This window comes from Sardina pilchardus, chromosome 3, assembly GCF_963854185.1.
Source record: "Sardina pilchardus chromosome 3, fSarPil1.1, whole genome shotgun sequence".
NCBI lineage: Eukaryota > Metazoa > Chordata > Actinopteri > Clupeiformes > Clupeidae > Sardina > Sardina pilchardus.
In genome coordinates this window covers 36,076,720-36,092,302 of record NC_084996.1, presented here as the reverse complement: position 1 = coordinate 36,092,302, position 15,583 = coordinate 36,076,720, and the positions used below count along the sequence as shown (strand labels likewise).

The window sequence follows — 15,583 nt, the reverse complement described above, 5'->3', positions numbered from 1 at the left end:
TGCAATAATTATTAACTTTAATCTAGCTTTTGAACAGAAAGCAATTAGAATTGAAGGATTTTAGGTACTTCAACCTATGGAACTGTAGGCTACATATTAAAATGTTACCCAAATTGAATTGAATCTATTTAGTGAACATATTAACACAATCCACAAATGTTCACATTCTGTTGATTGTGTTTGACAGGGGAGGATGAGGCTATGGGTCCCGCTTTGTGAACCTCAAACAGGGGCTTGGCGCACGGTTTCCCAGAGCAATGATTTCTGGCTTTCTTGGGAGGGAAGGTATGTTTTATGAGAATCAGTTCTACTGAGGTGATTATTGCCATCCTATATGGCGTGCATAATTGAAATGTTTCTTTTTCTTGGTGCAATAACAAATGAAGTACCTGAAAAATGCGGTCAACTGTGTCAACATGTGACTGGTGACAAAAGGTTGGACAGGCTCAGCTAACTGATGTCATCATTGACTTCCCATATAATATTGTGAGACATGATGGTTTATGTATGAGAAAATATTCCAAATCCAGAGTTAGCATATTCAGAAAAACTCTTTTCGTTCCCTTACCTTCTAACCCTTTAGAGAACAGTGAAGGTACTGTGTGCTACAGGAGTTTTATGACTAGAAATTCTGTTGGAGTAACACAAATGACCCTCAAAGTTATTCATCACATGCATCCGTTATATTTATACTGGTCACAGACTGCAAAACCACTGATCTTTTCATGGAAGACCTTTGTGTAATTCATCTGATATGATGATCCCTACAGGCTGCTTTGAGGTGGAGGTTAATGGAGAACTGGTCTTTTCCAAGCTGAAGAGCGGCAGCTTTCCTACTGAGGAAGATGTGAGTGTAATACAATTACACTAATACAACGAAATGGTGTTTGGCTTTCAGAGCTCGTTAGATCAATATTGTTTGACTGCAGTAATATGAGTTGAGCCGAGTTCAAACACAATAGACAAATAGATAGTTAAAACACAAGAGTAACAGTCAAGGCAATAGCTGGTCGCTGAAAGTTTTAGTGTGTGATTATTTAATGAAATAATTGTTGAGTTGAGTCTTTTGTCAGTTGAAATGATTCTATTATTGTTTCCCTTTTCTTTTCCCTGGTTTCCTCTGGTCCTCAGGTCATTGCTGTTGTGCAGAGAGCCTCTGAGGGAAAGTCACTGGTCAGAAATGACCGGCAACTCCTCACCAATCCCACGGCCTGTATTATTTCATAAGCTCTTCACCACACACCTAATCTGTGTCCTGTTGTAGTCTCACTCATTACTCAAAAACAGTGTGTCTACTATGTGTACAACTATAATGTATTGGCAACACAGCTGAAAAATGCAATGGACTTTCTCAGTTACTCGAAGGTAAATTACTTCTCTTTGAATAGGAAAAAATGTTGTCTAGGGTGGGAACTTTGAAAACAAAGAATTGATGTAGAGGCACTTAAGCGAACCTGTTCTTCGCATTTCTGTCAGTAGAATCTGGTGAAAGCCAACTTCAGTCAAGGTGTTTCTGATTTTCCTGTTCTTACTGAAACCACAAGCTAAGCCTAGGCGAACAATTAACAAAGGTTAACAATTATTGACTAAGAAATGCAGTTATTTTTGCTTCCTCCTAATGGTATAACTGTTAAAAGTTGAACTGACAACAAACCTTCTGAAGTGGACCTTCTTCATTCTTGACAGATCATAATCTTTTGCTTGAGGTTGGGACCCAGTGTAGTGACATAGGTGCCTTTTTTGCCCCTGCCCTTCAAGAAGTCTGTGCATGCCACCGTACATCTGCTCATATCAGATGACCTTGTATTATACAAGTATGATTCCATTAGGTGAGTCGTCTCTTTCCGGTCTGCTCCTATGAGGTGGGGTTTTGGACATTAATGATTACTGTAGCTGAAAGGTCAAAGGTTACAGTATGAAGACCAGTCCAGACTCCTCAGTAGGGGCTGGGACACAGAGGACACACTTTGTTGCCATTATGTGAGCTAAAGTCTCCGCTTATAAGACACCTCTCAAATGTGGTGTGTAGTGTCCTTAATATTTTGTGTATTGTGAAATAGACCCTGTAACCAACACTTCTAGTTTCTCGTTTCTGTTGTAAGAATTCGGTTTCAACCTGAGGAGGTTTGAGGATGGTACATTTTGAAAGTGATGCCATACAGCACTGTTTACCATGGAAACGTCATCTAAGATAAAACACATGCCATGGTTTTTTAAAAACAATAGATTGTAATGCATAATAATGATAATAAATTGTCCTCATCTCCTTTCAGGCTGAAGTGATATATTAGATCTCATGCTGTGTTAAAGCTTACGTGTCTAGAGGAGTGTTTCCCTTTTATCCTCTGGCTGGCAGCACTCTATTTATGAAGAGACAGTCTCATGCCACATCATTGTCATGCATTAAGCATTCAAAAGCCACAATTTATGTTTGGTGCTGTTTATGGCAGTGTAATATTCCTTGACCAGTATACAGGAAATGGTGTCAAGAAAGATAGACTTGTGCAAAACAGTATGCAGATTGACAGCAGTTCATCATAGAGGAATTTCATGAAATGTGATTTCAGTGACCTACAATTTTAGGCCAATTGTTAATGAATCAATATGGATTTTTTCCCTATGGCGCCATTGCATGCAGCTCTCACGGCACACAGTTCTGGAAACATTTCCCTAGAGGGCGTTTGATCTTCTCTCTACAGTGATGATGTAATAGGGGCAGAAAGACCTTTAAAGACACTCGTCAGATGAAGTATAATGTCATTCTTCTTTATTTGGTGTACTCATTCATCTGTATGACAGTGGACTCTAATAAAGTACAGTATGCAAATAACTTTGCACACTATGAAATGTAGCACGCGGAAAAGCTTAGTATTTAATAATTTGCTGTAAAAGTAAAAGTGCTCTATGTTTCAGATAAAAGAGCCTTGACGTAGTTGGGAAGTGTAGTGATCCTGACTATAGGTGGGTCCTACATACAGCCTCTGGCACCCCATGATAACTGGTGGCACTCAGCTCAACATTAGACAGATATGCCCTATCACAGAGGGCTCAGAGCAACACTGGAGCCTCACCCCCTTTCTGTCTACTCAGACCTTCCTCTCTGTCCTCCTTTTGAATAAAAACATTTTGAGGATGTAGAGGTTGTTGTTGCCATGACAGTTCAACTCAATTAAATGTTCAGTGGTGGGGAGATAAAAGTAAACTCTGACGACATGGGAGAAGCTAGCTTAGCAACAGCCACATGGGGCCTATTACAGTTGTTCTCGATCGCTTAATGCCTGCGTCAACTCTGACATCACGTTGTCAAAACCACACAGCTCTAAACAGAATCACTCTCGCCCAAACAACACATTTTGCTTGAAAAAGACTAACACTCTCAAAACTTCTAAAACACTTATTTTTCATGTTTGAAAAAAGAATATTAATTCTTCCCAAGATGTAACCATCATTGACATGTAAGACATACAGAAGGCACCTAGACAAGTCAATTGTTAATGAAATAGACAAGTTAATGAAAGAGACTGTTTTCATCGCAATACTCTCTAAATGTGCTTTAGATCATACATGCAAATAGCAACACAGAACAGTCATGGTGAAGAAATCTCTACCACCTGAATTCGTTTCCTTTTTGTTAAACACAGGGAAACAATATAGAAACAAAGACTGCAATAGAGTTTGCGATCTTTGAATGACATCTGTGTTAACTGCTTGGCAAAAGTGTGAGAAATGTGTGAGCCCAATGTGTGAGTAGTTTGAGAAGGCTAATGGTGGCTTATAATGACGCTATGAGCTTGCTGCTCCAAATACTGTAGTGCTGGTGTTCTCTGGTGTGCCTACATGTGAGACAATCCTCAGAAACCTTATGTATAAGTTCATGTGTCACCTGGATGAATCTGAGAACAGTGTCATAGAGGCCTTAACCAGCCCTAGAAAGAACTGTGTGTGATACTCAACCAGGCTTAGAAAAAACTGGCCAGGGAAACTATTCATGGATTTCATCAGGTCCTTTTCCACATTAAGCACCATGCAGTATGTGATAATCAGTGCTTCATTTTATACACCTGTGGAAAGGGACCTGATGAAACCCATGAGTACTGTAGATTGATTGATTGATTGATAGTTTCATTTTTATGAGCTGGTTCATCTTATTTTGACCTATTGACTGAATATTTTATGTTATGGACCCTCATGTCAGTCTGAAATAAAGATTGAATTGAAATTGAAATGGACTTTCTTTGGTTTCACAATATGACATTGTTGTTTGATCTAAATGTGTGTGTGTCTGTGCGTATGTGTGTTCAGGTACAATGAAATGGGTAACACTCGCACTCTAGCCCGTCATTGGTCACGGAGCAGGACCACAGAACAGCAGCAGGTCTTGGGCCGTTTCAGATGATTGAGGGGAAGAACCAGTAACTGTTATGGTGCATTGTTTTTTTTAATCAGGGCAACAGTGTTCAGATTAAATGAAGAACCAGTAACTGTTATGGTGCATTGTTTTTTTTTAATCAGGGCAACAGTTTTCAGATTAAATGAAGAACCAGTAACTGTTATGGTGCATTGTTTTTTTTTAATCAGGGCAACAGTTTTCAGATTAAATGAAGAACCAGTAACTGTTATGGTGCATTGTTTTTTTAATCAGGGCAACAGTTTTCAGATTAAATTATGTGCTCACATAATTGCAAAATGGTTCTCCAATGTTTTCTCAGTTAGGGTATTAAAATGATATCAGATTAGTGAACAGAATCTGAAGAGCTCTTTTCCAAAACGCTAAATCCACCATTTTTATGAATTTTCATAAATATTTTTTTTACATTTTCAGTGTAAATGTATTGGGTTATGTTTAGTTGATTTATCTTTACTCAATCAAAACAAAACAACTGCATTTTTATTGAAATACACAATTAAATAACATGATTTTTTTTTAATGTTTTCAAAAATGGATTTATAGAGCTTTGGAAAAGAGCTCTTCATGTGCCTTTGGAACATTGGATGAATGGTTGCTGATAATGAGCAACATAGATACTACATTAAAGATCAGCCAATTCTGTCTACAACAGTCGCGAACCTTTGCAGTTATGTATAATGCACATTATGTAATCTGAAAACTGTTGCCCTGATTAAAAAAACAATGCGACTGATCTCAGCTGGTAGTCTATAATATCTATATAATATCTATCTATAATGGAGTAGAATGGACATTTCTAAGTGACCCCACCATTTTGACCAGTAGTGTATGTATGTAGATAAAGCCAGTAGAGAACTGATGGTTGTACCCCTAGAGGGCCTCACTCTGTTCGCAATCGAATGATAAGAGGCCTCTGTCACCAAACCAGATCTAGCACACCATTTCCCTCTATCCTGCACTTTACCCAAACCATGAACAAGACTGAACCATTTCTTTGGGAGATTTATGCTTTAAGGGAATGTTTCAATGAATCTGTTGCCTGACATGTCACATGTCACATTCAGTATGGGCTGTATTTAGCGTCTAGATATCACATGATACATAACCATTGACTCACCCCTCCCTTCTGTACCCCTGAAGCAATGTCTTGTCTATCAGCTCTTCAGCTGTGCAGGAAAATGTCTTTTTGACATTGGACAGAGAGGAGAATTGAGCTTACTTGGACTGTAATTTTAAACAGTATTATGTGGTCGTATTAGGGCTTGCTACCAAGTGCCTGACAAAGAGCATGTATGTTGGTAAAGTACAAGCTTGCTTGTGTTTTTTGTGTGTCTGTAAGTGCATGTTGGAGGCTGGATGCATGTGAGAGAGAGATCTGACGCTTGAGTTGAACTTGATATACTAGTGACTCAGCGGAAAAACTGTCTATCAAATGGAAAATCAGCAGTGCACCTCAGAGGTGGTGGTGGGGGGTTCCTCCCTCCTCTTTCCTCAGCCGTGTGTGTGTGTGTGGGGGGGGGGGAGTTCCTCAGCCGGCACCAACGGAACCAGCATCATGGGTCCAAGGGTATCCCCAGCACGTCAACAGCACGACATCAGAGGTCAAGATGCATCCTCAGAGATAACTGTCCCTTAAACACACACACACACACACACACACACACACACACACACATCTTGAGTGCATGACCCCCTCATAACTGTCAACTCCACCAATACTGTACGCCTAACCTTAAAAACTCTCAAAGCCACCTTTTCCTTTCAAAATATGTGTAGATTAGGCTCTTATTTAGGTTTTGGCCTTTTCAATCCTTGATACCTTTCATGATTGATCACTGACACCTCCTCCCTCTCTCTCTCTCTCTCTCTCTCTCTCTCTCGCTGCACTTGCCTGCCTAGCTTGGCCCCTGACTCTGGTTGGCTGAGGGCTAGAAGGGCTGGGGTATCCCTGGCTCAAGGTGGGACAGGGCGATAGGGCTGTTTGTCTGCACCCTGGGCCTTATCTGCCCCTTACCCCCCCTCGGTGCTACACGCTTGACGTTGTGGGGGGGAGGGGACACCGTAGGGTGCCGTTGCTTTTGCGTTACTGGAGCTCAATGCATGACTCAGCTACGTAGTTTCCATGGGTGTTCCCTCGCTTTTCGACTGGCGCCCTGTTGAGAGTTCTACTGCGCCCGACTATTCACTTGTACGTTGGGCACATCTCCATACACAGGGGAACGTACACTCACTGTGCTGCCAGGATCACCTGTCCACAGGTAAGGGAGTGGTTCTATGCTTCAGCACTCAGATGTGTTTGCTATATGTCTCTATGCACACAATAATTGATTGATATTGGATTTGGATGTAGTTAAAGGAATAAGAAGATAGGTGATTGGGAAAGGTCTGATGTCAGCTTCAAGCCAGCTAGCTAATCAGTCGGTTGGTTTTAAAATATATAGCCTATATTAAGATGGCGTGTCATCTTTCATCTATCTATCTGTGACCATTTATCATTTTCTAATTCGAGAAAATGTAAAGATCTTTCAAACGTTTTAATGCTTTTATTGACTCTTTAAGCTTTTACACAGCATCAGCCATTAGGGATAAAAGAACAAGGGCTTGGAGACCCTTATTCATTTGTGGCCTATTTTCTAACAACAATTTAAGTGCAGTAGCAGTCATTTGAGAATATAATTGACTAGTTCTCGGTAGGTCGTATGAAGACCGCTATACATGCTTTTGGAGGGAGATGTTGGGTTTGGATAACATCCAACTCAGATCAAACATAATATTGAAAACTGTGAATCTCTTTACAATGGACAATTTTGTGGAACTGAATGGTTGTCTACTATGACACTATTCCTAACATTTCAGAACTGGTTGTTGTGTTTTTTATTTTTCCATAATAAACAGTATATCAGTTTTTTAATCTAGCAAAATGTAAACATAAAACAATAAATCTTTGTACTCATAATGGAAAAACATCAATTTATTTCTTCCAGTCTAATGACTGCATACATGAATAGTATGTAGAGAGTGAGATCAGAAGATATTTAGGTTAATAAAAGTGAATGTTTTGGGTAAATGTTACAGTAAATGTCCTTGGGTCCTCAGCCTTTAAACAGCATTATATTAGCATGTGTTGGTGGAGATAATTTGCAGCATTTGTGCTTCTTAGAAGGGTGTAACGTTAGCAAAGAGATAAGAGAAGCAATACCTCCATGCAAACCGTTCACCATCAACATACCTTCTAGCCTCTGTCGTCAGACTTTTGAAAGTCTGAAAGTTTAACTGACAATGCTTGTTTGTGTGTTCTGACAAAGCTGGTTATAACTGTGTTTCTGTAAAGGCAAAAAAGAGGAGCACAGAAAGACTTGCTGATGGAAGGCGCTCCAACCTTTGAAGGGGTAAATAACATTTGCATTCATCAACAACTTTAGAAGACAACACAACAATCTTTCCTTCAGTATATTTACCATGTCCATTTGTCTCCTCTTTCTTATCTCTCTCTCTATCTATCTATCTATCTATCTATCTATCTATCTATCTATCTATCTATCTATCTATCTCTCTATCTAGGACAATGACTTGTCCTTTGAGGACAGCGACTCTCCCTTCCCATCACCACTACGCCTGTGAGTCACTTGTTGCACACGCAAGCACGCACACACACACACACACACACACACACACACACACACACACTTTTTGTTTTTCAGAAGACCTTATACCCCGAAGCTGTCCAGCATGAGTGACAGGTTTTGTATCTCCTTGTGGTAGAAAGCAGAATTGCAGGAGGTGGTCTCTCCTCCCATCTAGAGATAAGGAAGCCTGAATGAGGCCTGTTGCCTGCCAGTTCGTTATCAGACAGTGAGGGTGGGGGTCTCATAGTTCAGCAGCTACAAGCACCAGCACTAGAAACTGAGAACTAGAAGGTGGTACATTTCTCTCTCCTTTGTCAGGGCTACCTTTCACCAGCTCATAAGGAGAGAGAGAGCACTCTGGTCTGTTGTGCGTAAGATCTGGTGAGACTTGGTTGCGGTGGTGTGTGGTGCTAAGTAAGTAGGTCTCCAGCAACGCCTCATAAGGGGCGTCAATCTCACCTGTGTGTGACCCACTCACCTTCCCCACTCCCCGCAGGACCCCGCCCGGGCACCAGGGGGGGTATGACCTGGAGCAGAGGCGGCAGGAGGAGGAAGAGGAGCAGCCTGCCGAGAGTTTCGTCATCCGCGCAGACCCCGAGGGTGAGTTCATTGGAGCGCGCCAGAAGACAAAGCATTTTGATTAGTCCAAGTAAACAGAGCAGAGCAGAGTGAAGCTCTAAGGTATCACTACAGCTGGTGATGGTGTAATCTTTTCCAATTAGCATTTCCTGCTTTGGCAAAGTACTTCCTTTATGTTTGTTTGTTTTGTCATATACAGTATCTCTCACAACTTATATTGGTGCACTGGCTCCTCTCATTGCTTTTTGTCTGTGTGTTACAGCTGCATTGAATTACAACACCAATGCAACAACCAGAGGAGATGCTCAGGTATCTGCACCCATGGCCCAGGCACTCAAACCACACACACAAACACATACACAACAACAGATACTCTCACAACGCAAACAAACAGAAGACATTTCAATCATATATTGTGTGTGTGTGTGTGTGTGTGTGTGTGTGTGTGTGTGTGTGTGTGTGTGTGTGCGTGTGCGTGCGTGCGTGCGTGCGTGCGTGCGTGCATGCATGTGTGTGTGTGTGCTTGTGTGTTTCACTCTGTATCCCAGGCCTACGTGGAACTGAACGAGCTCAAGGGGGGGATCTGGCAGGAGACGGGCCGATGGGCCGGCTACGAGGAGAGCTACAGCCCAGCCTCCAGGAAGTGGGGGTCCTCCCACATCTCCTACCTGACCTTCAAAAGCCTGATCCAACTCCGCAAAGCCATGAGCAACGGTGAGGCAGCAGTGCAGGATGGATCCTGAATGAGGTCACAGAACACGTTCAGGGAACACACCGCGCCGTTCTCACAGCTAAATTACTCTGAGTTTAGGTGTTACATGAATTGTTGCCTGGTTAATTGCCGTTAGTAAATATGAAAAGTAGGCCTTGCCATCTCTGGGTCTTTTGTTTCTATGATGACGTGATGGTGATTTGAGTCCATCTCCATGTTCTTTCCCTTCAGGTGCAATCCTTTTGGACCTTGATGAAAGCAGCTTGTCTGGTGCACTGGAAAAGCTGGTTGATGAGCTGATGAATAAGGGAGAAATACGGCCCAATGACCGTGGCCCCCTGCTGAGTGCATTACAACAGAAGCGCAGGTACGAATGCAGGGACAAAAGACATGTGGACCAACATCAGTCACTCTCTCAATATCACCTCAACTCTTCTAAAAATGACTGATCAAGTTCTCCCACATTTGAATGATGAACCAGTTCTGTTGTTAGCACACTGCCATTCTGTTCGTGCACTCACACTCCTCTGTGTCTCTGCACGATCTTAGTCAAGCAGATACTGGAGAACCTGGTGGAGACATTGAGATGCAGACCTTCTCAGTGACAAAGCAGGTATCACTTCATCTGACCACGCTTTCTCTCTCTGTCTCTATTCATTCTGTCTGTATACCGTGTTGTCTTGTGACTGTCGTAACTTCCCCCTCTTTCTCTCTTATCTAGCGAGAGTCTGCCGAGGCTATAGAGGCTTCTGTTGTTCTCTCAGGTATACAGTGTGTGTCTGTCTTCTTCCTGATGTTTGTTTATTACCAAAGAATTCTTTTAAAAAATGGGTGTTGTGAATCTTAAACAGTGGAAGTACTGTAAATAATATGGATGTGTGTGTGCGTGTGTGTGTGTGTGTGTGTGTGTGTGTGTGTGTGTTTGTGCATGTGTGTGCGTGTGCGTGCGTGCGCGCTGTTCACTGTAGGAATGGTGGACACTCTGCAGAAACCAGCTGTGGCTTTTGCCAGGTTGACCGACTCTGTGGTGATGGACTCCGTCCTGGAGTCTCCGGTGCCCGTGCGCTTTGTGTTTGTTCTCGTGGGGCCCGGCCAGAGCGGACTGGACTTCCATGAGAATGGACGAGCCATGGCCACTCTGATGGCCGACTGGGTGAGAGTGGAGGAGGAGGAGGAGGAGGAGGAGGAGGGGAGGGAAGAGTTAAGGGTCGAGAAGAATGGAATTGGTGGAACAGAATTACATACATGACAGCAAATAAATAAGTAACATCAAATGGGGTGAAATCACTATTGATTCAAAACCATCTGTCCAATAGGTATTCACCCTGGAGGCATACCTGGCAAAGAGTGACAAGGAGATAACCAATGCCATCGCTGACTTCATGGACTGCAGCATTGTTATTCCTCCCACTGAGATCCAAGATGAGGCCATGTTGACGCCCATCATTGATTTCCAGCAGAAGATGCTACAGGATCGACTCCGCCCAGCTGACGCCAGAATTTACTTTGGTCAAAAAGCTCTAGGTCAGCCATCATCTTGTGTAAAATATGTAACTTTATAGTGCCAGAGAGGACATTCATTTATTCCTTCATTCATTCACTCCCTGTTTGTGCAGCTCCGAGTGGCCCAGCGGAGCCTCAAGAGGACCCCCTGGCCCGTACAGGAGTACCATTTGGAGGAATGATCAAAGATATCAAACGCCGCTACCGCCACTTCGTCAGCGACTTTACAGATGCTCTGAATGCCCAAGTCCTGGCTGCCGTTATCTTCATTTACTTTGCTGCACTGTCACCTGCCATCACCTTTGGAGGTCTACTGGGTAAAGGAAACGTTTAGCATGAGATGTGTTACTAATATTTGGTGTTATATCTGTTTTTATTTTTAACTTATCACGCCTTGTCATTTGCATAGCTCACCTCTCTCCAAACCATCTACTCAGCAATGCCTTCAAACCTCACACCTGTTGCCACCACTGATGTTTATTTTGTCCTCACTAGCTGACAAGACAGAGCACATGATGGGTGTGTCGGAGTTGATGATCTCCACCTGCGTACAGGGCGTCATTTTCTGCCTTGTGGCTGCTCAGCCCGTCCTGGTCATTGGGTTCACTGGACCATTGTTGGTGTTTGAGGAAGCTTTCTTTCAGGTATGACTCAGACGCAGACAGACACACAGGTATTATTAGAGTTCAAAATATAAAAACAGGTTTACTGGCAGTTTCAGTCATGTGTAATAACTAGTATCTATGTGTTTTGTGCACCTTGTAAGGTTCATGGTCTATGGTTTATGATTTTTTTGCAAGAAGATTTACGATTTAAAATGTACCTTTAGCAATGCTTTACCTTTATACACATGTGCTGTTTCTCTTTTCTTTCCTTCAGTTTTGCAAGGCCCAGGGCTTGGAGTACATCGTGGGTCGTATCTGGGTGGGAATGTGGCTGATTCTGATTGTGGTGGTCATCGTGGCTGTGGAGGGTAGCTTCCTAGTCAAGTTCATCTCACGCTTCACCCAGGAGATCTTCTCCATCCTGATCTCCCTCATCTTCATCTACGAGACCTTTGCCAAGCTCATTAGGGTACGGACCACTTTGAATGCTTAGTGCCAGTTTCTTAGTCCTGCACTAAAAGGAGAACTTCAGTGGAGATCGTAAAAAACAGTTTAGCTTTTAGAACAAGGTGTAATCATACTGGAAACCGACCCTTAAAGTCTAAATTTAAAAGAAAGGCTCTTACACAAGTTACACACAGGTACAACAAAGCCATCTCGAGTTTGTCTCTTTCTCCATTGTTTTCACCTCATTTTGTCATTCCCTCATTTTGTCAATTCCTCCACCTTGTAGATTTTCCAAACTCATCCATTGATTCTGAACTACGAACATCTGAATGAATCCGACCCTTTCCAACTGATTACTGAAGTTAAAAACTTAACACACGATGGTGAAAATTACACTCTTCACCACATCCACAAAGAGCGCGCCTACCCCAACACTGCTCTGCTCTCCATGTGCCTTATGTTTGGATGTTTCTTCATTGCCTACTTCCTGCGACAGTTCAAGAATGGAGTCTTCTTTCCAGGCCCGGTAAATATATACAGTATATGTATATTAGACTTTAATCTCTTTTCTACATAAAAATACTATAATGAGTCAAAGGCAAATAGTAAAAAATATTGGTTATTTGTTCAAAATGGATCAATTATTAGTTGCTGCATTACCAAGATAATTGGAGATGCAAGTAAGGTTTGCTGTCCTAGATTTTAGTGTACTGTGCTTATGCTGAACTTTTTCCCTCTTCGTCACAGCTACGTCGCATGATTGGGGACTTTGGTGTGCCCATTGCAATTTTCTTCATGATTGCTGTGGACATCAGCATTGAAGATGCCTACACCCAGGTTAGGGAAAATTCACAATTGTTATTTATTTAATAAACAAACAAACAAACAAAATAAATAAATAAATAGATAAATAAATAAATAAGTAAATACAAAATCACTTGAGGCAAATCCATTCATCAACAATCATGTGGTATCTCATCCAAACAGAAACTGGTGGTGCCCAAGGGTCTAACTGTGTCCAACACCTCTGCCAGGGGCTGGCTTATCGACCCCTTTGGTGAGAAGAAGCCCTTCCCTGTGTGGATGATGGTAGCTTCACTTGGCCCAGCTCTCCTAGTCTTTATCCTGATCTTCATGGAGTCCCAGATTACCACGTGAGTGTCTAGTACCAGCAATGTCTGCAGCACTCAGCAACTCACTTCGATGGCACTTTATTAGTGTTTACAAGCTTGAAGGACTTTGCCATTTGTGTTACTGTTGAAGGACAGAAATCTGTGCTCATGATTTAATTATGCCTCTTTTTGACCTTCTCGACTAGGCTGATTGTGAGCAAACCAGAGCGAAAAATGATAAAGGGATCGGGATTCCACTTTGACCTCCTGCTGCTTGTGGCCATGGGAGGAGCGGCATCCATCTTTGGTGTCCCTTGGCTCAGTGCTGCCACTGTGCGCTCTGTGACGCATGCCAATGCTCTCACTGTCATGACAAAGGGTCCAAAAGTTGAGATAGAGAAGGTCGTGGAGCAAAGGATTAGTGGCATTTTGGTAGCCATATTGGTTGGTGAGTGCTGCCCCCTGGTGGTCTCCGAACATCCTAGCGAGTGATAAATACATTTAATGAAGTACATTTATGATACTTTCATGGGTGAAATGAGCATTTTTAATATGAATATTTCTCAATCTCATTTCTGGATGTGATGTTATGTTGATGTTAGGTACTCAGTCCTCAGACGGATCTTGTTTATTCCCCATCTTCTAAGGTGTATCACTTCTAATGGAGCCACTCCTGAAGATGATTCCCATGACGGCCCTGTTTGGTATTTTCCTTTACATGGGTATTACATCTCTGCAAGGCATTCAGCTTTGGGACCGAATGTTGCTCCTAATCGTACCAAAGAAATACCACCCCAATCTGCCCTATGCTACCAGGGTAATGCACCAGTGCCACTTTTATAATTTTATTTTGCTCATCCATTTTGTTCTGTTGCATGCATTGCCAGCAGTTGTTATGGACACCTTAATGTTTTAGCTATATTTGTATAATCTCTGTAACTGTTCTCCTTCTTTGTACAGGTACCCACTTTGAAGATGCACTTGTTCACAATAATCCAGATAGTCTGCCTGGGCGTCCTGTGGGCGGTGAAGTCCAGTAAAGTCTCTCTGGCCCTGCCCTTCATCCTCATCCTCACCATCCCGCTCCGTATGGCCTTGACTGGAACCCTCTTCACCAACTTTGAGATAAGATGCGTGAGTGTTTGAGGCTGTTAGAGCAGAGCATTACGTTTATTTCATTTACCATGTTATATCATATGTGCACTTATATTATATGAAATAGAAACACCCATTTGTGTATCCACTTGTGTGTAAAGATCAATCTTGCTTGCAAGGTTGCAGCTTTGAGATGTTTACTGACCCATGTTGGTAGTGCCGCAGTAACAAATGGTCTAAATGTGCAGAGAATGGGTTTGATTAAAGCAATCTGAACATGTCTTCTCATCCCCATGATAACACACGTGCTTTGATGAGTGACGTGATTTCATATCTCCTCAGTTGGATGCTGATGATCCCAAAGCGGTGCTGGAGGAAGAGCCGGGAGTGGACGTGTATTCGGAGTCCCCACTGCCCTGAGAGGCCAGCCATCACAGCAGAATTAGGGTGCTTTACCTGGCTATCTTTCAGTGAACATCACCATAGCCAGCTGCCAAAAATCGTTTTTGGCTTTTCACATTTGGCAACAAATAATATAGAAACCATCTGCCAATTGACATGTGTACATACAAATTTATCAAGGGAAATTAGAACATTATACCAATCATAGAATCTCTCAGGCAGCCTGAATTTGGCCTTCATCATGTGAATGTTAGTATTGCTGACTGCCATCAATTGGACCAAAAACTTTTGTATGTCAAAGCAGTGTCCACCACATATCCTTTGCTTGTGTGAAATAGAGGATTCAATTTTAATTTTATGCGGACAGCAGGTATTACAAAATTGATACAAGATCATCACATTTCAGTGCTGTTGTGTATTAGATATGTGCAAATTATTTCAACGCTTTAGTGCATTTGGAATTCATATGAGCTTTGCTTCATGTTATGTTATGTTATGTTATGTTATGTTCTGTTACATACCATACATTAGTTTACGTTTTCTTTGAGAGTGGTGTTCTGGCTGGGAGATTGCATTTGGAGCAATAGCCATATCAATTAGGGTCTTTATTGGGGCCCTCTTTTCTTATTGCTAATACATAAAGGTCTGTGCTGAATGGAATGTTTAGGTTACACTTTAGGAAGTCACTGTTTATTAAACATAGCTTTAGCCTGTTTTTGGATAAAGTTCTAGGGATATGCCTTAGTAAATCTTGTCTGTAAATACCTCTGATCAAAACCAAGTGTTTGTCTTGCCTCTCCATCAGGTCATTAGCAAGCATGACTGATGTACATTTAATCTGTATTTTCTACCAGTGTGCCGATTATTGACTGTTGCCCGGAGTTATAAATAAAGTTAAATTAAAACCTATCTTGATTGATTCCACATTTGCACATTAGCCTAACACAACAGACAGATACACATGAACTTCATTCTGTCCCTAGTGTTTTATTCAGTTTTACATGATGTACAAATGTATGTAGGCCTAGTAAATAGGTCTACTTCAACACACACACACACACACACACACACACACACCACCAGGCACTCCTCAA

General features: G+C 42.0%; 1 protein-coding gene across 2 annotated transcripts; it reads left to right on the top strand.

Annotated features, from left to right (window-relative positions):
* Positions 1-6,507: 6,507 nt before the first annotated feature.
* slc4a1a (solute carrier family 4 member 1a (Diego blood group)) lies at positions 6,508-15,398 on the top strand. 2 transcript variants are annotated; one of them, XM_062533088.1, is made up of 22 exons: positions 6,508-6,666; positions 7,740-7,797; positions 7,970-8,025; positions 8,353-8,415; positions 8,531-8,634; positions 8,876-8,922; positions 9,162-9,327; positions 9,557-9,692; positions 9,875-9,938; positions 10,047-10,089; positions 10,294-10,478; positions 10,642-10,849; positions 10,942-11,145; positions 11,324-11,472; positions 11,708-11,902; positions 12,167-12,406; positions 12,628-12,717; positions 12,868-13,034; positions 13,199-13,440; positions 13,640-13,809; positions 13,953-14,126; positions 14,430-15,398. In XM_062533088.1, the coding sequence occupies exons 2-22, from the start codon at positions 7,771-7,773 to the stop codon at positions 14,505-14,507; spliced, it is 2,808 nt and encodes a 935-aa protein (XP_062389072.1). In that variant the 5' UTR covers positions 6,508-6,666; positions 7,740-7,770; the 3' UTR covers positions 14,508-15,398. The 2 variants fall into 2 exon arrangements, with proteins under 2 accessions (XP_062389072.1, XP_062389073.1); XM_062533089.1 differs by lacking the exon at positions 8,353-8,415 and having other exon boundaries at positions 6,509-6,666.
* The last annotated feature ends 185 nt before the right edge of the window (positions 15,399-15,583 follow it).

Excerpts from the sequence above, each read along its gene's own strand:
- slc4a1a (XM_062533088.1), top strand. The coding sequence starts at position 7,771 with ATGGAAGGCGCTCCAACCTTTGAAGGG. Across the intron at positions 9,328-9,556 it reads CCGCAAAGCCATGAGCAACG|GTGCAATCCTTTTGGACCTT; the intron begins GTGAGGCAGCAG and ends CTTTCCCTTCAG. Across the intron at positions 11,146-11,323 it reads CACCTTTGGAGGTCTACTGG|CTGACAAGACAGAGCACATG; the intron begins GTAAAGGAAACG and ends TGTCCTCACTAG.